The 21,065-nt window shown below is 35.3% G+C and overlaps 1 protein-coding gene across 3 annotated transcripts in view; it reads right to left on the bottom strand.

The window, feature by feature from the left end:
- Nucleotides 1-21,065, bottom strand: part of DYNC2H1 (dynein cytoplasmic 2 heavy chain 1) — a 163,734-nt gene that overhangs the window by 121,544 nt on the left and 21,125 nt on the right. For all 3 annotated transcript variants that reach the window (XR_011737257.1, XM_065831939.2, XM_071803664.1), the window contains exons 21-45: nucleotides 20,655-20,804; nucleotides 19,704-19,909; nucleotides 18,653-18,808; nucleotides 18,448-18,562; nucleotides 17,879-18,049; nucleotides 17,311-17,693; nucleotides 16,443-16,575; nucleotides 16,240-16,357; nucleotides 15,960-16,072; nucleotides 15,751-15,870; nucleotides 13,419-13,569; nucleotides 11,697-11,899; nucleotides 11,022-11,204; nucleotides 10,636-10,818; nucleotides 10,254-10,477; nucleotides 9,350-9,465; nucleotides 7,706-7,905; nucleotides 6,875-7,139; nucleotides 6,361-6,568; nucleotides 5,844-5,973; nucleotides 4,813-4,968; nucleotides 3,475-3,734; nucleotides 2,572-2,818; nucleotides 878-1,029; nucleotides 468-612 (exon numbers count right to left, since the gene is read on the bottom strand). Coding sequence is in view for 2 of the 3 variants with exons in the window: in XM_065831939.2 (XP_065688011.2) it covers nucleotides 468-612; nucleotides 878-1,029; nucleotides 2,572-2,818; nucleotides 3,475-3,734; nucleotides 4,813-4,968; nucleotides 5,844-5,973; nucleotides 6,361-6,568; nucleotides 6,875-7,139; nucleotides 7,706-7,905; nucleotides 9,350-9,465; nucleotides 10,254-10,477; nucleotides 10,636-10,818; nucleotides 11,022-11,204; nucleotides 11,697-11,899; nucleotides 13,419-13,569; nucleotides 15,751-15,870; nucleotides 15,960-16,072; nucleotides 16,240-16,357; nucleotides 16,443-16,575; nucleotides 17,311-17,693; nucleotides 17,879-18,049; nucleotides 18,448-18,562; nucleotides 18,653-18,808; nucleotides 19,704-19,909; nucleotides 20,655-20,804 (4,488 nt within the window). In the remaining variant the exon portion in view is untranslated. The remainder of the gene's footprint in view (nucleotides 1-467; nucleotides 613-877; nucleotides 1,030-2,571; nucleotides 2,819-3,474; nucleotides 3,735-4,812; nucleotides 4,969-5,843; nucleotides 5,974-6,360; nucleotides 6,569-6,874; nucleotides 7,140-7,705; nucleotides 7,906-9,349; nucleotides 9,466-10,253; nucleotides 10,478-10,635; nucleotides 10,819-11,021; nucleotides 11,205-11,696; nucleotides 11,900-13,418; nucleotides 13,570-15,750; nucleotides 15,871-15,959; nucleotides 16,073-16,239; nucleotides 16,358-16,442; nucleotides 16,576-17,310; nucleotides 17,694-17,878; nucleotides 18,050-18,447; nucleotides 18,563-18,652; nucleotides 18,809-19,703; nucleotides 19,910-20,654; nucleotides 20,805-21,065) is intronic.

Raw genomic sequence — 21,065 nt, 5'->3', positions numbered from 1 at the left:
GTCTAAACATCTACTTCTAACTGTATAAAATTTTAGAAGATAGTCCTTGATGTGTATAAGGGACTCCACCATTGTATCTCTCTTCTCTATTCATCATAGCATCCATAACATCTGAGCACATCACAATCTTTAAATTACGCTGTCTCCTCATTCAGTAAGTAGGAAAACACTATTATCCACCCTTTGTCAATCAGGAACTGAAAGTACAGATGGGTTAAGATGCTTGCCAAAATCATGCAACAAACCTGTGCGAAGGCAAGAGCACTTACCACTTACTCAGTTTCCCTCTAATACCTAGGATTCTCTGCAAACAAGTAGCTTTAAAATTTAAATTATGAAAAAGATATAAACTTAGATTTTAATACTGATTAACCTGTATATTCTCTCGTTAATATCACAAGCTTTTTTTTTTTTAATATAACTGTGAATTCTCGATCTCCTTGAAATAAGAAACTGAATTTCCATACCTGTTCATATACTTGAACCATAGATCCTGCTAGCTGATGTATTTTTGGTAAAGAACCCCAAACAGGGTGATTTTTCAGGTTTTTGTGTAGTACAGGTTCCAAGTAGGCACTATAAATAGTTTGCAGTTGGTCTCTTTCTGGATAGCTATAAAGAAAAAAAAAAGTCATCATTATGGACTACCATTGTTAGTTTTTTTAATTAAAATTATTCAAACACTTCACTGTTGACACGGAGCTACAGATTACTCCTTAGCTGGTTTCTAGTGCCAAGAGGAACCAAAGAGAAGGTCTCAAACTGCTAGAAAATATGAAAGACTAGAACAGTCACATGTTCATAAAGACTAAATGCAGCAAGCAGACTAGAGGCTGAATCTGAGTTCTGAGAGTCAAATTAATTTCCACATACTTACTCAATTGCACAGAGACGAACAATAGAAGTAAATCGGGAGGTAAGTTTATGTCGTCCTAATGTTCCTCCAGCAGACATGGAAGCCACAATTTGGATGTTTTCTAAACCAACCCATTCTAGATTTTCATCATAAAATCCTTGATATGTAAGAACCTTTGCAAATTAAACAAATATTGTATTTAAAGAAAGACAACAGAGTATCTTACAAAAAAAAAAAAGTGAGAAGACTACCATTATTACTGTTCTTTTTATTGCCAGAAGTGTACACTCCTTTCTCTTTGGTGTCAGCTGCAAACCTGCTGAGTGCACAGCCTGCCCCACTGTCCAGATCATTAAAGATGTTAAACAGGTACTGGCCACATCAAGACTCTGTATTGCTGATCATGATCCTCTGGGCCCAGTCATTCTTCAGCCAGTTTTTAACACATCTCACTATCTGCTTCTCCAGCCTGTACTACACCAGCTTTTCTGTGAGGATCTTTTGGGAGACAGCATCAACAGCTTTAGTGGAATCCACAAAGACTACATCATGAACATAGAATCATAGAATCATTTGAGTTGGAAAAGACCTTAAAGATCATAAAGTCCAACCAATAACCTAACACTGCCAAGTCCACCACTAAACCACATCCCTAAGCACCACATCTACACATTTTTTAAACACCTCCAGGGATGGCAACTCAACCACTTCCCTGGGCAGCCTGTTCCAATGCCTGACAACCATTTCAGTGAACAGATTTTTCTGAATACCCAATCTAAACCTCTCCTAGTGCAACTTGAGGCCATTTCAGCTTGTCCTATCACTTGCTACTTGGGAGAAGAGACCAACCCCCTCCATGCTACAACCTCCTTTCAGGTAGTTGTAGACAGCGATAAGGTCTCCCCTCAGCCTCCTTTTCTCCAGGCTAAACGGCCCCAGTTCCCTCAGTCACTCCTCATCAGACTTGTGCTCCAGACCCCTCGCCAGCTTTGTTGCTCTTCTCTGAACTCTCTCCAGCACCTCAATGTCCTTCTTATGATGAGGGGCCCATAACTGAACACAGAATTTGAGATGCAGTCTCACCAGCACTGAGTACAGTGGCATGATCACTGCTCTGCTCCTGCTGGTCACACTATTCCTGATAAAAGCCAGGATGCTGTTGGCCTTCTTGACCACCTGGGCATACGCTGGCTCATGTTCAGCCGCTGTCAATCAACACCCCCAGATCCCTCTCTGCCAGGCACTTTCCAGCCACTCTTCCCCAAGCCTGTAGTGCTGCCTGGGGTTGTTGTGACCCAAGTGCAGGACCTGGCACTTGGCCTTGTTGAGTCTCATACAAAATATCCATATCCACTACTCTCCCCTCCTCTACCAGGTCTGCTATATCACCACAGAAGTTTATCAAGTTGGTCAAGCGTGACTTGCCCTGGGTGAATCCACACTGACTACTCCTTATGATTTACTTGGCATTCATATGCCCGTTGAATTATAACTCACTGAGAAAAGTACTGTCTTGATTTACTTATGTATATAAGACAAATCAAAATGGTATCATTTCTGGCTGACGCACATTCTGTCAAAGTACAAACAAAACACTGACAATACAGGTCCAGGATGTTAACTCTGAAAATATTCAATGTAGGTATTTACTATATACAATAAACTATTTCCAGTATACTTAAGTCTCTTTATAAATAACAGAAATAAGTCTTCACCTGCTGAAGAAAAGACACCAGAGTGCTTGTTCCCCATTTATCAGGTTTGGGTAGATTGATATCCTTTAAGTACAAAACAAGCCTTTCACAGTCCTTTGGTCTGTATACTCGCCCAGTGTTTGTACTGATTACAATGCAAGTTTGACTCAATTTTTGCAGAAGATGTTGAGAGGTAGTTTGTGCACTGCAGTGAATGGTAGCAATCTGAGTAGATCGGAGCTGAGAAAATGCATAATGAAGCAGCATCCTAAAAAAGAAAATGTGTACATACATACAAGCCTAAGTAATACATAAATGCATTAAAACATTGTGTATCTAAAGTCATTGTATAATTTTTGAATTAAAATGCATATAGTACATAATGTGACAGGTGATCCATGAGTTCTGCTGAATTAAACACTCTTGCCTTTATAATTGTAGTATTTTCCATTGAAGAAATAGCAGTATAGTGTACAGCTGCACAAAACAAACACCTCACCTAAATACCTTGTTTATATTGATGCCACCCATCTAAATAAGGAACTTAAGATACACAACAGTATGAGGTAAATCCAGTTGCCTGCACATGGGCACCTAGTACTGCTTGAGATGAGACCAGATTCTTTATATGCCTTCCAGCTGTTGCTCTATGACAGCACAGGTTTTTCAAAGGTCCTGTTTCATATCTAAAAGCCTCATTCCCATGTTTAAAAACCTCACTCAGATGTCTTAAGACACACAAAACTTTCCCTGGAGACCTTCATAAGAATTTACCTATTTGCCAATACAGGTTTGTTTCATTAATAACCTAAACAAGTGATTTTCCAGCAGAAAGTCACATGATAAAACCATTATAACAAAATACTTCAAACTTTGTCAAATAGCTAGAAGTATATTTTGCTTAAAACAGGAAATACTTTTTACCCCTTTCCACATCCTTCAGGACCCACAAGAAGAAATGGCTGCTTATTGTTAAAGTCTAGCCAGGGTCTAAAGTAATCTAAACCTCTCTGCATGTCAGGGGTTTGGATGACAGGAAGTGTTTGGAGATTACTGAAGTCATCAGCTGATAGATTTTCAGGTTTTTTCAGTTGATACAGCATTAGCTGTCCAGTGTCAGTGTCATAATACGTGTCCAGGGGCCTCCTAGGATCTGGTGGAGATTCTTGTGCCCAACTGAAGATCTTTAAAACAAATAAAAATAGAACTTGTATTAAATCCATACTCCTAATGACAAGATCTACAATTTCAAGTTAAACTAAACAATATTCAAAGAATACTTCTATAAAATCAAATACTTAATTCTTTGATTTGATAATTTTAAGCCTGCCTTTGAAAATTCAATCATGTTATGCATATGTTTTATTTTTAAGTCCTTAACTAAACAGTAACATATTACTCTTCCACATAATACAAAGAACATAAAATAAACTGTATTTAGCAAAGCTTTATAAAAATGTTTTTCATATTAGGCAACATGCATAGTAATAATAATAATAGTCATAAGAACCAGATAACTCCTTCGTATGCATCAATAGCTGATTCTAGAAGCTGAGTCTAAACCTTTACCATCTGTCCTCTATATATAGCTATACCTCCAGGCTTTTTTTTGGAAGAAATTCTCTCCAACAGAAAACCTAAGCGTGATTGTGGAGATAACTATCTCCAGGGATAGTATCTTCTGTAGACACTCTGGACCAGTATAGCCACAGAGTTTTTCAACACTACTCCCTAGTCCTTGTGCCCTCAAGTATCCACACAAAGACAGGATCATACCCCAGCACATACAATACATAACCTCAAAACAATGCTGTCAGAACACCTCCTCAGTGTGATGTAACAAAGCCCTCACATTATTATTTCAATCATTCCAAACAGAAAAAATATATCTCTATCTCTATCTCTCTATATCTATCTCTTTATCTCTATATCTATCTCTTTATATCTATATCTGTATTACATACATACACACATATGGTCTGCTATAGTGGGTCCTTGCACAAAACAGTCCAGACAGAGGCCATTCTGTATCTCTTGGTGCAGCACCAAGATTGCTATCTGGACTCAATGCACTTTACAGCATTATCAGTGACATATGAAACATTCCTTTACTTCTGAGCTATTTCCCTATAGACAGCACAGACTGTAAACCAATTAGAGCACAGATATTCTATTATTGTAAATTTGCATTGTTAGAAGTCAGAAAGTCACTGTTCATACTACTGAGAAGTTTTTAATAAACTTGCTGGAAAATATTATTACCTCTTTTGCAAATTCTTGTCGTGATTTCATGTTCAGATTGCCACCAAGACCCCGTAACAAGTTAATAATAAACTGTCCACGATCAGTACATCCATGAAGATGAGACAGTCCATTCATCACAGTTCCAACTAAACTGGTTTCTACCACACAATCATTCTGTAAATTGCAAGTCGTAATAAATTTAAATACAGGATTTCTCCTAAATAATGTTTTGTGTGACATAAACCACTTGTTCAATGCAAATACAATTCCTTCAGAAGAAGAGAGGCAGGGAAGCATCCAGACTCCATAAGAAAATACAGCATATACACAAGAGTTATCTTGATGTATGTCCCAGAATCACAGAATCCAGATAATGTACAAGGTTTAGGACTATCTTTTTGTAATACTGCTATTACATACTAACATTCACCTATTAAAACATCTTTCAGTTAAGGTTTTGATCTGAATCCTAAAGTGCTAAAGTTATATCCTTAAAACCGGGACAGATTAGTGGGAGTTGTGAAAATGTACCATTCTGAACAATGATTACTTTTTTAGATATGCCTCTATCAGTCTTTTTAAGTGTTTAGCATTACATTTCTCCCCAACCTATTACAAAGTCCAGCTTACACTCTGCACAAATTTTTGCACTTTTTTTTGTTATAGTCAATAACTTAAATTTAGAAAAACAATGTATTCACTTCTTCATTTTTCACTTTCATTCAGATCTTTCAGGTCTTTGAAAATATGTAAAGAAATGTACAATATAGAAAATTAAAGACAGGTATTAACTTTCGCAGAAATACATGGCTTTTACTAGTTAAAATTCTATTAAATGTTTCAAAACTTGAAGTGCAGAAATTCATTTTTGGAAACCGATTAGAATAGCTGTAGTATAAATCTTATGAAGAAAACAGCAATCAAAAAGCACTGAGTTATTTTTATGCTTAAAATTTAAAAACTAATATGAATGATCTCTTCAGTGTTAAACTAGATAAATGGATCATCTTAAAAAAAGTTGCAAATTGATTGAGAATTCAGTTACTAACCTTCTTCACAACCCAGTTTAAAGCCTTTTCAAAATAGTCCCCAACCCAATTTTCAAGGTTGTATCTGCATTCTTCTGGCTGACTTCTTAGCCAAGACTTTATCAGAGAATTAAGATCTGTATCTTCATCACTAAGTCAAAGCAAAACAAAACAAGATTCAAACAAATACAAGGCATCCACATCTTCACAGACTGGTTCAAAGTGAACAAAAAAAAAATCTACAAAAAGTTTAAAGAAACACTTCAACAAGAATTTCTAACCAATATTTGGGTTCTCTTAGGGTCACACACAAAGAATCCACCACATCTCTTTCAAAAAGTCTGAGATATATTAGCCAAAATATTATGACAGGACAGTGTAGAAGGGATATACAACCTAAAGCAAACTCCCCCAGTGATTTGCTTCCTAAGCATAAGCAAGTAATTAAATAACTCTATCCACTTTAGACTATCTTTCAAGAAAAGAAAAGTAGGTATATTTGCTTAATTTAACAGTATGTAATACTTCTGTGACTTACCTCAGAAAGATCATCCCCATTCGAGATATTGTAGCAGGAGAGGCACAGCTAAGGTCATGAGTTTCAAATATAAAGTTGACATTTGAGCCAAACTGAATTCTTTCTCCACTGGGCATAGTCAACAATCTGTTGTCATCCAAAACGGAATTCAAAGATTCAATCCATTCAGGATCAATATCACCATCGCAAATTATCCATGAAGTAATATCTATTTCCAGACACAAAAATAAAATACCAAACCAAATAAAAACATTTGAAGAATATCACCCCTTGCTATTTTAACACTCTAACTTAAACTGTTGGAAGATATTCCTTACATATTTTATCTTCTCATGTCTATTTTCGCTTTCTTACCACAAAATTTGGAAAGTACATATCAGTGTTCTTGACTATGACTGTCACTATGACTGTCCTTACCTTATGCACAAATAATAAGATAATATACAAATGTAACTGAAGATAAACTGTTTCAGTAATTTAAGCATAATGATGTTTAACTCCCTGACAAACTTACCTCGGGGTTCTCGTACCACTTGTCGAGCACTGTTTGTAAGCACACCGTCAGACCATTCTCTGGTGTCCATGTCAATATGGCCCAGCAACTGATGTCGGGGCATGGCTTTGGGATTCACAGTGTATTGCTTCACTACTTTGCCAATTTTACCAAGAGCTGTCTTTAACATCCGCCAAAGTGTTGATTTACCTGCACCACTTGGACCTACAATAACTACACCCATTCTTTGACATAGTTGTTCATATAATTCCAAAGCCTTCTTGATCTAGATAATAAAAGAGAAAATGGCTATGTGAAGTTGTAAAGCTAAATCAAACACATTCTTTTAAAATGTTTTTCCATCTCACTTTGGATGCAGTCACTTTGTTTCTATAACTTTATTTGTTGAAAGAACAGGCATTTGCAGAAGGCACTAAAATTATGATACTAAAGATTATCAAGAAACTTATTTTGCGTGTTAGAAACATTTCAATAAATTACCAAAATAAAAATACCAGCCCTCTTTGGGCATATTTTTACTGAGAAGTTAACAAACCTTCAGTCACAAAACTTCATCCAGCCCTAATAAATATAAAGGAGACACAGAACTGCTTGATAAAACCAAATATTCACATATTTAATTCTTTCACTGTCCAAAACATTCACTGGAGTTTGTATGTGGCTTGAACAAAACTGTATGTCATGTGTTCATATCTTAATGACTATCAGTCATTCTCAATTTTATAAAATATTTCTTTCAAAAGTAAACAGAAACGTGTCGAATGAATCTAATATTAATCAGTTCTAATGTAGAATAACTCATATTGTTTTGTTGGTGTAGTTGATGTTTACCTGGGTGCTTATAATTTCCAAGTTTGCTTCTTCAAAGACTTGTTGTAAAGCTGTAGTTAACTCAGCATACTCTACATCTTTGAGGTCAATGCCAGGAAATACATCTTTCACCAGTGCATCAAATCGTGCGCAGTCTGCGAATGTGAGCTTTGACATGGTGTTAAGCCGCAGAGCTTGAACCACCATGTGACTTTCATTAACTGGAAATAAAAGCAAAGAAACCAGATCAGTTTAAGCTGTTTGTTGTTTCATTTTTCTTTGGAAATAGAAATGGGCACTTGAGCCCATGCTGCTAAGATGTTGAAGGTGGAATCATAACACAGACTACATTCCATTTCATGTACTACTCTACTTGGAAGTTAGATGAGTGTCTAACTGTAAGTATCATTTATGCTCACAAACACATTCTATACAAATGTAAGATGGATACAATGCTGTCCAAATAGTACACAATAGGCTAAGGATTGAAGTGTGACTAAGATTAGTAGTCTCTGACAGCTTACTTACTAAAGCACTTATGAAAGAAATTAAGGACCTGGATTCTACACCTGACTCTGCCAGAGGCAGTTTGAAGTCACATCTCTCAAGTGCATCCTAATTAACTATGAATATTCCAGAAGTGAACACTCGGCACAACTCCCCTTACATCTAAAGTACCATGAAAATGTAAGTGTTTTGGTACCAGAAAGAAAACAGCCACAAGCAAGCTCTCCTCTGCCAGAAAAATAAATATACTTATGATGAGAACGGCACAGGGCTCTGATCTCTGTTTTTTTCATTTTTAAATCAAATTACTTTCTCATGCAAAACAGGTACATTTACAGAGAGAAGGACCTGCAACTACAGGTGAAAAATCATCCTGTGTTTCTGCCCTCCTTCTGGATGCACGATTGCCCCAAACCAGAATGCACTGTAGCCTAAATTCAATACAAGGGACGGAAAGTGTCATTCCCTTTTCCTGAGGCTTTTTCCCAAATGTTCCAGACTTTAAGGATTAGTATACCCTTCTAGAATTTGGAAAAATTTGGAAAAAGTTCAAGGTTTTACATCCTGAACAATGTCTCAAACACAAATGCCTCTATGGGCAAATTTTCTAAGCAACATGATAAACAGCTAAGAGGAAAAATGTTCTAAAGATGTGAAATGCTCATCCATCGCACGCTCTTAATTCTCACTTGTTTAATATCCAAACAAAAAAACAATATTTTTTTTTTTTTAAGTGACCCAGTCTAGACCAACACACCGCTAGCATTTCTACCTGTCCTTATGCTTGTGTCTCTCTACCAGTCTGAATCTAATGCTATGCGACAATTTTAGCGACCCACAAGTAGAATCAAAATGGTCTGATGACTGAAGAATAATGACAGCATCAGATGATTAACTTTCCTAAGCCAAGTGAAAACAAGAATCACTCAAAATCATCCCAGAATGAAGTCCTATATCTATATTCTTATCATATAAAAGCTCAATCTAGAATACTGTGATCTCCTAATAAAGGCAGACTTTCACAGATATTTTTTCTTTTCTAAACTGCCTTCAGATCCAAGCCATGGCTTCTCAAAACTTCAGTGAACAAGAAAGCTGTAGTGAATTATATCTGTACAATACCCTAACTAATCCAAAGTTTGCCATAGTCAATCTTACTTTCTTGTTTTGCTTCACTTTTCTTCAGCTGATGAAGAAGACTGCCACAGCCTCTCAAAACAGTCTTCAATGCTCGTAAACCCCAATCATAGTGTTGCTGTGGTGTCAGAAGCTCCCTAAATTTAAAACCAGCAATATTGTAATAAGATTTAGGTGACAGCACCTGAAACTTTTGTTTCACAAATTAATATGCTCATACTGTTTTTGGGGAAAAGAGAAACTGGCAAGTACTTGTAGTGTCATCTGTAATGTACTTCAGAGATTCAAGCAATGACACTGAAATTTTCAGAGAAAGTATATTCAACATCTAATGTATTCATTATTGTCCCCAACAACATTAATTAAAACCTCTGAATTTCTTTCTCTCTAATATGCATAACTATAACCAATAGTCACTTGCATTTCAACAACTTCAAGATTCTAAATCCAACTCAATGCCTGTGAGCATTCACATGCTCACATTCATATTTAGTGAGCATAACAGGGGAGCAGTATTTTGCCACCTTGAGATTATAACTGCATTCCAGATATTTTCACACGTGAACTCCCCAATATATTGCCATATTTTTATCTTAGAAGTTAAATTAATAACTACAGAGATGCATGGTTTACCATTCAGATTTAAGAGCTGTATGGAATGTAAAACTTTACATGACTCCAAATCTGTGGTTTTATATCTAGTCTTGTTTCTGACACATAGCTTTCTGCAATATCCAAGAAATAAAATGTTACAGAATATTAACAGAGAGCATGTGTAGATTGTATCACAAGTCATGATTAGACATAGATTAGGTGGAGAAGAAACAAGATTGCAGTGAGCTAACCAGAAGGATCAATGCTATAATAAAAGGAGGAGGAAAGAGAATGAATGGGATGGAAGGGAGGGCAGCACAATACAACTTACCTTGCTAGATTAAAAACAGCCACTAATTTTCTACCAAGTATTTTAGCATCCTTAAAGCCTTCTGAATATAAAATCACTTCTGCAATGAGTTCGTTGTCTGGATGAGTCATAGCAACTGGCCTAAAAAGTTGTTTGAGATTATCAGGCAGCTTTTGTCTTCCTCCATAACCTTTTCCAGCAGGATTCAGAGTGATAAAAATTCCAGAATTATGGTCCATTTCAACCTAGCATTAGAAGTGGATTGTAATAGCGTATTGTAATTTTAAACAGCATTGAGAAATGTTGGGTGGACTACATTTAGTTGCAGTAGTTAGTTTTTAAGTTCAACTCAGTTGTTTTTAGACTATTTTTATAAGAAGAAAATAAGTAATTTTTGCTGTACCTTTTTGCCAAGCATCTCACATACAGGACTATGTTTCTTCAATGCATGTTGAATTGTCTGAATCTGCATGGATACTGCAGACAATACAGCTTCCTCAAGTCTATTGAATTCATCAAAGCAGCCCCAGGCACCACACTTCACTAAGCCCACAAATATGCGCCCCATTGACTTCACATCAATGCCCTTAAAATTAAAAATAATACTATTAAAATTCAAGTAACAATAAACTATTGAAAGGCTGTCTTCCCAGCTATTAAAAAATATGTGATTGGAAATATCCACAATGGAAAATGATAAGTTATCAGAAGTATTGCTATAATATCATGTTGCTTTACAAATTATGGGCATAGCTATCCATTTCCTAAATTGTATAGAACCATATTCACCTCATCACAATTAAAGACTAATACTTGTCTTCCAAGAAGTCCACCCAAGGCCTTTACTGATTCTGTCTTTCCAGTTCCAGCTGGACCATAGGGATTTCCTCCGAGGCCCATCTTCATGGCCTGAGTGAGAGTTAGGTAACACTTATCTGTCAAAGGTGTATAAACAAGTTTAGGGGAATTACCCTGCAAGAAAAAAAAAAAAAAAGATATATTGGTCAGAAGACAGAAATTATTGACGATGTAATTTCATTCAATTCATTCATAAGTCATTAATTTGAAAACATAACATGAGGATCAAGATCACTGTCTCATTAAGTAAATGAATTTGCTTACAGTTATGAAGTTTTCCTAATTTTATATCAAATGTCAAAGCATTGTGAAATTTTTTTTAGAATTACAGAAAAGGAGTCAACACAGGTGAAACTGCACACAGACATATAAAAGTAGCAAGCATATTAGAAAATATTTATATGATACGGTAGCTGCCTTCCACACAACTTATATTTACTCCATTAATATCAAGAATGAAAATGATTATCTTTTAGTATTTTTTATGAAACAGTATGCTAAGGACAAAGTTTAAACAAATGGCAACAGTTGGGAGACAACCAGCAGCATGAGAAAGTGTTTGATGCATATATAAAAGTCACGAAGTAAAAATTTAAAATACCACACCTGATATTCGTAAGTATATTGGAGTTCAGCATCTACCATCTGAACATAACATTTTTGGTCCTTCATATAAAATCTCAGCTGCTTCTTCCAAGCCCAGTCTTCAACACTGTGCACCTGAGCTTGATTCAGCTGCTTCACCACATCAATGTTATGAATGGTATCGAGAATCAGAGCTTTAAGCTTGAGCTCAAGGATTCCTGATTCTGCAAATAACCACAAAAAAACACCATCACAGCAGCGTAGTAAGGAAGATACATCTTACCCATTCTCAAGTTCATTTTGCTGCTTTCTATTATCTGCAGATTTTATTTAGATCTTGCTTCAACTCTCTATAGAGAAATATTATATATTACCTAAAGCAAGCAGCATAAAATGAGTTCCTGACAGAGAATGTGAATCATCCTGTAACTTCAGTCATTTAGAAGTGACTTTGTCTGCCTCTGCGCTCAATAAATAAGAGACAGAGGCTTTTGCGGAAAGCAATTTATTCCAGGAGTGTTTACAGCTATGTCTGGTTTAGACGTCAGTGTGGCACAATCTGCTAATTGATCAGCTGAGGATCTAAAAACCATACTACACACACTCTGGATATTTGACTTAGACTAATTAGTGTGATGTGGAATTAACATTCATTAGCAGATTTGGTGTATTAAGTGTACTCTTAAGAACGTATTTTCAAATTTGGTTTCTTTTGAAAGAAATCCAGTTTGTGTACTCCTATACCATTCCATGATGGGAAGCAAATGAAAGTAAGCGGGGATAATCAGGCAACTCACTTAAAAATCACACCTATTATCCAAACTCAAATGTTATTGTAAATGTATTCTACAATAGATGCAATTAATACTCTTTATAACTGATGACATTTCTCCAATGGCTTATAGAAAGAGCACAGAAAGGGAGCTTAGACAAAGAACCACATTTACAGACTGCTGAAGGTAGGTGATATGAATCCTATTCCTGTTTAATATATCAGATGTTAACAGTTCATAAATTCTAAACTAGAAGTTAATACAGTAAGTAGCTGGACAAATGTGGTGGAAGACTGTCAACATATCCAACTGATTCTTTTTATATGTGTAGGGTAAGGAGCCATCTCACCTAACTTACACTATAGAATTTTACAACTGAGATAGTCATTCAAAGCCTCCCTTCTCATCAAGGGAGAGGAACAAACACTCAAAGGCATAATTATTCTAATCCATTTGGACTATATGAGATTCAGAACATGATGTCTTGAGAATAGCTAGTTTATTGGTTTTGCTAGTGGTAATCAAGAATTATTAGTTCAAGTGCAGATGTATAGATCTAAAATAGAAAAAGAGAGTCATCTACAGAGTTATACAGAACATATTGGCATGACGTAATGTACCTCAACTGCTGTTTGGATGGTTACAGTGAAACATAACACTGGAGCATAGTTCAGGAAGTAAAGACAGTAAATATATAAAACAAAAATTATAAAAAGTTAATTAAAAATTAAAGGGATTTGCAAATATATAAATGCTGCAAGATTGTTTTTCATCTAAATAAAAATTCATTGTTCACTCTGAAACATTAAATACACTAATCTTGGTAGTAACAGGTGACTAAATTTATGTAACTCTATGAACTCAAATCAATACAATTTAATATAACTTCCTGTTTAAATAAACAGAATGTTAAATACTATACAACTACATGGTCATTACAAAGAATTATGTATTACTTATCATTTCAGACCTGTATTCCCAGTATCTTCTATACTAGTATCAATGCTAGTATAGTGTTCCAGTTTAGCCATGAGTTCTAATTCTAATTGTTGCAGATTATGGTCTTTGATAGCATTTTCAACATCTTCAGTGAACTGAATTTGTTCTGCCAGGGAAAGAACCTTTGGAAAAGAAAGCTCAAATTACATTTTATAAATACAGAAGACATAAATAAAAAGTTTTTCAATTCATTTATTTATTTGTTTATTATTTCTGATAGTTATTTTACTGTATCATTTTTAAAGAAAGCCACACATTTGCTGTGCTCTTTAGAAAAAATATAGCCATATTTAAACCTGAAAAATTTAGCAAAAACTTATGTAATCTAACACAAGTCCCTTAGCTGTACAGCATGAGGTAGCAAAATTTTTAAACTACCTTTTCACAGCAAACGATGTGTCAGATGGAAACTACCACACTGTAGGCATGCTGAACACATACTCAACAGCCTCAGCTGTACCTCTGACTTTTCGTGTCACTGATCTGCTAACCCAGTATTTTGCATTCCAGTTTCTAACACTCCACTTATGTTCTAATTCCTTTAAGTTCACTGGAAAAGCCTTGTTTGAGATATGAAGGTTCAGTCAAACTCGGAACTGGAAAGATCTGCATCAAAAAATTTCACTGATTATGTGAAGATTTGTAACACTAACTACATCCTGGGGGAGAGAGAATATCAAGCAGGTCTGTAAGGGAATGACAGACAGGATCACTGAGCAAAGGGCATGGGGTGATGTGATAGAAGAGATCACAAAAATCCACAAAATGAGGAATGAGGCTTAAGCAGGGTCACCTCCAGTACTGGCATGTCAGCAAGGAAGTGCCTACAAGGCACCGTTATAGAGAAATCCCTCAAACCCTCTCCAGAAACTCAACATGATGTGGTGCTTCTATAAAATGGCTGCACACTAATGCAGACACTGTGGGGAAAAAACATAATGACTCAGAGATCTGTCTCCAGTTGCAGGGCTGTGACCTTGTTGGGATCATGAAGATGTGATGGGATGGTTCCCCATGGCTGCAGTGTCACAATGGAGAGATACGGTTTCATTAGGAAGGTCAGGAGGGGAAGATGAAGAGAGAAAGTTGCCATTTACGTAAAGAGAGCAGCTGGAGTGCATGGAGCTCTGCCTGGGGACAGATGAGGAGCCAGCTGAGAGATTATGGGTCAGAATTAAAGAAAGGACAGGTCAAGGCCACCTTATAGCAGGTATCTCCTACAAGCCACCCGACTAGGAAGAGTAAGTGGATGAGGTCCTCTAGGGACAAGTAGAAGCAGCCTCATATTCACAAGCCCTGGTCATCACAGGGGACATTCACCACCCCAATACTTGCTGGAGGGGCAACACAGCAGGACATAAGCAATCCAGGAGGTTCCTGGAGCTCACTGATGACAACTTACTCTTCCAAGTGACAGAGGAGCCAATAAAGACAGGTGCTTTATCAGACATAGTCCAGTGAAAGGTCACAAAGATGATTAAGGGACTGATGCATCTCTCCTATGAGGAAAGGTTGAGAGAGCTGTTCAACCTGAAGAAGAGAAGGCTCAGGGACGATCTTATATATTTCTATAAATACCTGAAGTGAACATTTAAACAATGGAGCCAGGCTCTTTCCAGAGGTGCCCAGCGACTGAACAAGAGGCAATGGGCACAGGAGGCTTCGTCTGAACACTTTTTTACTCTGAGAGTGACTGAGCACTGGAATAGGTTGCCCAGGGAGATGGTGGAGTCTCCATTCTTGGAGACATTTAAAAGCCATCTGGACATGGTTCGGGGTGAACTGGCTATAGGTGGACCCGCTGGAGCAGGGGGTTGGACCAGATGATCTCTAGAGGTCCCTTCCCACCACAACCATTCTGTGATTCTGTGTGATTCTCTGTGCTATTGGTCAAAATTGCATAGAAGAATTTCATGTTCACGACTATTTCTCCTTATATGGCCTATGTGGAGAAAGTATATTTTAATCAGATCCAAAAAGGACTTTTTATATTACTAAGTCTTAGTTGCCCTGCATGTAAAATTCACTAACAACTAAGATCAAGAGGTACATCAAATTTAATAAATAGATGGATGTTATAATAGATTGGGTGCCATGTAAAAGACTTGAGTATTTCAAATGTTTACAAAAGAATTATAAGAGCCTGTTTTTTAAGAATTTCTCTATACTATAAATTAATAACATGGTTTTGTTTGAAATTATTTTTTTCCAAATTCATATGTGCACTTCTTTATGAGACTTCAAAAAATAACATATTTGGTAAATCTAAGACTACACAGTGGCATTACTGGATCAACTACTACCTGGGAAGGAAAGAGCGATGGATCAATTGAACCTTGTGATTTTTTTCCAGCATCAACACAGTCAATTAACATTTTTTTCAGGGTCTCCTTCATCTCCAAAGCCAAACTGTTCAGCCACACCTGACAAAGAGATGAAAAAACCTCAAAAGTTACATTACAAAATAATTTCTCAAAGATGCCTGAACTATACTTGGATGTGATTTTCTTACCTCCACATCATTTGACAGAAGAACTTTATTTCTAAGTGGCACAGTTTCTCCTTCTACAGACTTCATGGCAACTATGTACCTAAATTCTTCATCAAAGCTCACACTATTAATGCCTATGAATCAGAAAACAGCAATGAAGTTATGTATTGTTAAAGTCAAACATTAATTTCTTAGTGTCTAATAGCAGAAAGACAGGAAAAAAGTCTGCAACAGATTATTTAGCATTGAAGAACTTATTTTCTAAATGAGTACATTTCACAAATGAAGGTTAATGCATTACCAGCAAAAAGTTTCTTAAGATGAGACTGGATAACCAGAGGATTCGTGGACTGTCCTAAAATTTCTAATAAGTCATCATCTCCAATGAAATAGAATCTTGGAAATGCTGAGCGCTTTTCCTACATAAAAACAAATCAGTTTTGTTAATTTAAAGTCAAACTCATTGTCTTTCTTTATAGAAAACTATATTAATGTCAACTGTACCTCCAAAAATTCATTCAAAGATTTCTGACATCTCTGAAGTTGGTCAAGTATGGTAATTAAGATATTTCTTACTCCTGTCCGGGCATTCAGTGATATTACTCTATTGTCACTCTTGATTTCTGACATAATGGATCTTGACAGAAAAAAATTGAATAATTCATAAAACAACCATTACAGTTTTAAACTGAATATTATATACATTTAGTTATGTAAATAAAAACTAAAGCATGGGTAAATCACTTACGTAACCTTCAGTTTTCAGTATTAATTATTAAACGTTTCAGAAATTACATCAATGTCTCTTCAATGTAATTGAATAACAACTTCTTCTTGCTAAAATTTCTCTACCCAAAACCAAAAAAATTCAACTCTTGACTTCTATTTCCCCCTAAAAGGTCATTTTAACTCAAATAAAGACAGATAATAAAACATTTCTTTCTAAAATCTCCTCCCCTTTTATCTCCTTGACTTGTTTGGAACAAATAAACCATCTGTTTCTCCCAGAAGTCTATCTGTGTACTTTCTTAGTGAACAAAGTCCTTGTCTTCAACAACAAATGATCCTTGAGAAAACAATTACATCACTTTTGCTTTTGTTGACAATCTTGATTTTGTGTTTGCTGGACCGTTTCATGACCTTCAGCATTTCATGTGATTCTCTTCTTCACATGCACACCATTACATGAAAACCACATTACCACCTTTATTTGGACCTATCTCACTGCCACACACCTATATCTACTGAATTCCTGTTGCTGCCCTTCATCTCTTTATATATTCCAATTGTTCCATATATCTTCACCATGAAGAATGTTCTGGCCTACATGTGTCAAAGATACAACAGAAAAGTCACATTCCACAACACTAACCTGAAGTCTTCATCAACTCTGTTAAAACGAGCCTGTTCTTTGGGCAGAGCTCCACGACCAAATATTGGTTCCAAATATACCCATTTCCTTTGAATTTGGTTTAAATTTTGCAGATACTCATCCAACTCAGCCAGCTTTTTTTCCCAGATAGACACTTTATCTTCAAAACCTTTGTAATACGGAGAGTCCTTGAGGGACTGTAGAAGACAGCGATGATCTCCAACTTGGTTGACTATGTCTTTCCAGTCTTTAATAAGTCTGATAGTCTTGCCTTGGCTATCTTCATAATCTGTTAATGTAAAGACAGCTCCAACTCCCCAGAGTTCAAGCTCACGCAATGCTTCTCTGATTGTGACTTCACCTTGGGCCCGACAATTCAAATCCTATTTAGAAGCATAAATAGATTTCAATTCAAACTACAGAGCTTGCTATAAACTTTTCACTCAAAAATATAACGTAAATTATATTTTATCGTAGTAGAAATATAAATATGCATACAGAACAAGATATAGTACATAAAATAAACCATAAGAGAAAATAGAATATCTTTATTTGAAATTATTCATACCTTAAGTTCCGTTGCTTTTTCTATAATGGCATCTGTCACTTTTAGCAGATCTCCAAATAACAAACTCTCAAGTGTAGTGCCTCGAGGAAGACCCAGAAGACGAAAGAGATCCAGCCAATGGTCTGGAGAAAGATGTTCTCCTCTTATATATTTTAGGAGTGGAATTATCATCTATAGGAAAAATGTCTATGTGAATCCATTTAGTCTTTATGAAAATTTTCTCTGTTTGATTACAGACTGACATGCTATTCAAACAAACAAAAAAAACCATTCTTAAACTGAAGCCCATTTTTTTCAATTCCTGAATGTAATGTTTAGATGTATAACTACGAGAAAAACTGATTGCTAAATGTGTCTATCTAAGCTGTAATGACCCTCCTGCTAACAGCAAGGAACTAAAAGTTCTCAAAATAAGCAAAATGTTCAAAAATAGTATCACAAAATATTTTGTTAAATTGTAACTGGTTTTATAATAAGAACTGAAAAATGAGCTATGGAATTAAGTATATTACCCAGTAATACCAAAACATTTTTTCGTTTTATACCCATTTCCCTGATTAACATCTTACTTTATATTTGTCCACTTCTTTTTGCAATTTTACTGTCATTACAGAATGTTCTTCCATTTTCCTCATTTTTTCATGCCAGTTAAACAAAAATTCTTCAAATAAGTATGTTTTACTCCTGCACGAAAATCAAATATAAAAAGGTAATAACAACGCAGTACTATAAACACATGTGTGTGTCCATGAAAATAAAGTAACAAAATCATACCTAAAAGTAATCCAATCTTCTTTGGCTTTTTCCTGAAATCCTTGATAAAACTCTTCATACAACTCCCAGACTTCTGCACAACTCTTAATATCTTGACATACTACTTTTGATAATGAGAAGTCCGGCTCTTCCAATTTGAAATGATGGCATTCTTCACTGAATAAAAATATCATTTTATCATGCATTACATTATTCCACTCTACATTTATCATCTAAGAGATTGTATCACAAGGAAATAATTACACTTTTTTAAGAAAAGCCATTGGCTTCATTGAAGAACATTGTTGCCAACTGTAATTTCCTTATAGTTCCTTCTCAAATAGAAATAATAAAAGAATACCAGGGATAACTCTCCTACACAGTGACCTTCTCCCCTATTCAGAATTATTTTCCATAAACTTTCACTTCTTTCATATTTATGAGAAAAATTAATTACTTTCTGCCACTGAAAATAAAGCCTGAAAAAAAATTGTTTCTTCCTCTTAGGTAGAAAGAATATGCTAATTTTATTTACTATCAGATTTAAGTGTCAAGCTAAGGATTTAAACAGAAAACTTTGTCCACTCAAGATTTGCAATAATGAGCTTAATGACAGTAAGTACCCAGTAGAAAAATCCTTTCCTTTTGAAAAAAAGTCTATCAGATCAAACACTCAAGAAATGGGAGAGGTCAGCTCGTGCCCACTAAAGTTACAACAGAGTTGAAGCAATAACTCCCCCTCCCTCTTGGACCAACACCCCAAAACTTCTCTTAGTGAGAACTTCGGAAGTCAGAATCAAGCTGTCAGTGTACAGATTCCCTTACTTGAAAGCTTAAGAGACTTCTTGAATTTTTCAATCCAAAAGAACTCAAAAAAATGCAGCTCAACAAATTCATGCTATGTAAAATGTACAAAAAGGACCCTGAAAAACTAATGAAAAACATGTAATATAAATAAAACTAATTCCTTATATTCTTTGTTGTGATAAAATTTAGTTATCATCTTCAGACACACTATTGCTGCAAAAGATCCATACATTAATGAGTAATGTATACAGGGAAATAAACATACATGAGTTTTTCTTTCACCATTTCAAGCTCATCAAATTCTTTCTTTTTTTCCTTTATGATCTGAGCACTTTTCTCAAGCACATCCTGGTCTCCTGTTTCAATGACATCATCACTTGGCTTTAGCTGATCCCAACGAGCTTTAAACTTTTCCAGGTCTTGAAGATATATATTAATATGCAAAATCACATTTCCTTTCATCATTTCAATCTGTAAAGCAAAACTTAAAAGTAAATTCCTTCAATGGTTCATAATTACAACTATGATCAACTTCAAAACTTGATCAAAACTTGGTAACTACAACTTGATCAAAATTAAAATAACTTCTTATAATACCCTAAGAAATAGTTCACCTTTATTCTTCTGAGGTTTTTTTCCTGAAAAAGAGAGCATTCATTTTTTATGCTGGTATTTCACACCTTTTTATTTGGCCTATGCTACTTATTTAGCCTGGATCGTATAGCACACAGTAAAATTGCTATATTTGCATGACATATTGATATCTTCAGTAGTACTTCAAATGAGTTCTGGAATTTGCCTATGGACTGAAACTACAGAATTGCACAGTTTAACAAATTAAAAACAAACAAACAAACAAACATTGGTATTAAACACACGCTAAAATAACAAAAAAAGCTATATTTTAACTGTTAGCCCATTTTCCTCAGTTAACCATTGCATTCATTAAGCCATTTGTCTCCAGAAAGTTATTTGCAACAGAATTATAACATTAGGACATTCATTTCAGCATCAGTTCAACAGAAGATTCACCCAGTTATTGTTTAAGCAGTTTAAATATTCCTTCTTTAAAGGTCATCCCTCAATTCAGTAATGTTGGTGTTAACACTAAAGTGAGAACATTTATGGATTTAATCTAGGAAAAAAAAATCTTTCTCTAGGTTTATTCAAAATAATTTCAAGATTTTTAGGTAAAATATTAATCTTTCATTGTTACCTGTTCTGCAATCATAAGCTGGTGGCTTTCCATCATGAGTTCAAATTTATCCCATGTAGCTCTTAGGTTACTGATAGTGTCCAAACCTGCACCAGCCACAGTTCGCAAAAGTTTGTTTTTATCTTCAGCCTCTTGAAAAAGGAGAAAAATCTAAATTCAAAGAGATTAAAAAGAAATCTGTGTGTATGTAAAAAATCATCAAATCCTGTTTATCGAAACTATAAGCAAATACATAAGAATCACAGATGGCACATGCACAGATTATATCTCAATATACACAGCTGCTTTTTTAATACTCTTTATAGAATAACATTAAAACATTGGAAAAAATAGTATTTGATGTATTTAGAGAAATTCTAAATCTTGATCTTGACATGAGATACACAGAAGTGAATGCTTACTATGAAACAG

The sequence above is a fragment of the Patagioenas fasciata genome, chromosome 1 (assembly GCF_037038585.1).
Source record: "Patagioenas fasciata isolate bPatFas1 chromosome 1, bPatFas1.hap1, whole genome shotgun sequence".
In the NCBI taxonomy this organism is placed as follows: Eukaryota; Metazoa; Chordata; class Aves; order Columbiformes; family Columbidae; genus Patagioenas; species Patagioenas fasciata.
This window is presented reverse-complemented; position numbering and strand designations above follow the sequence as displayed.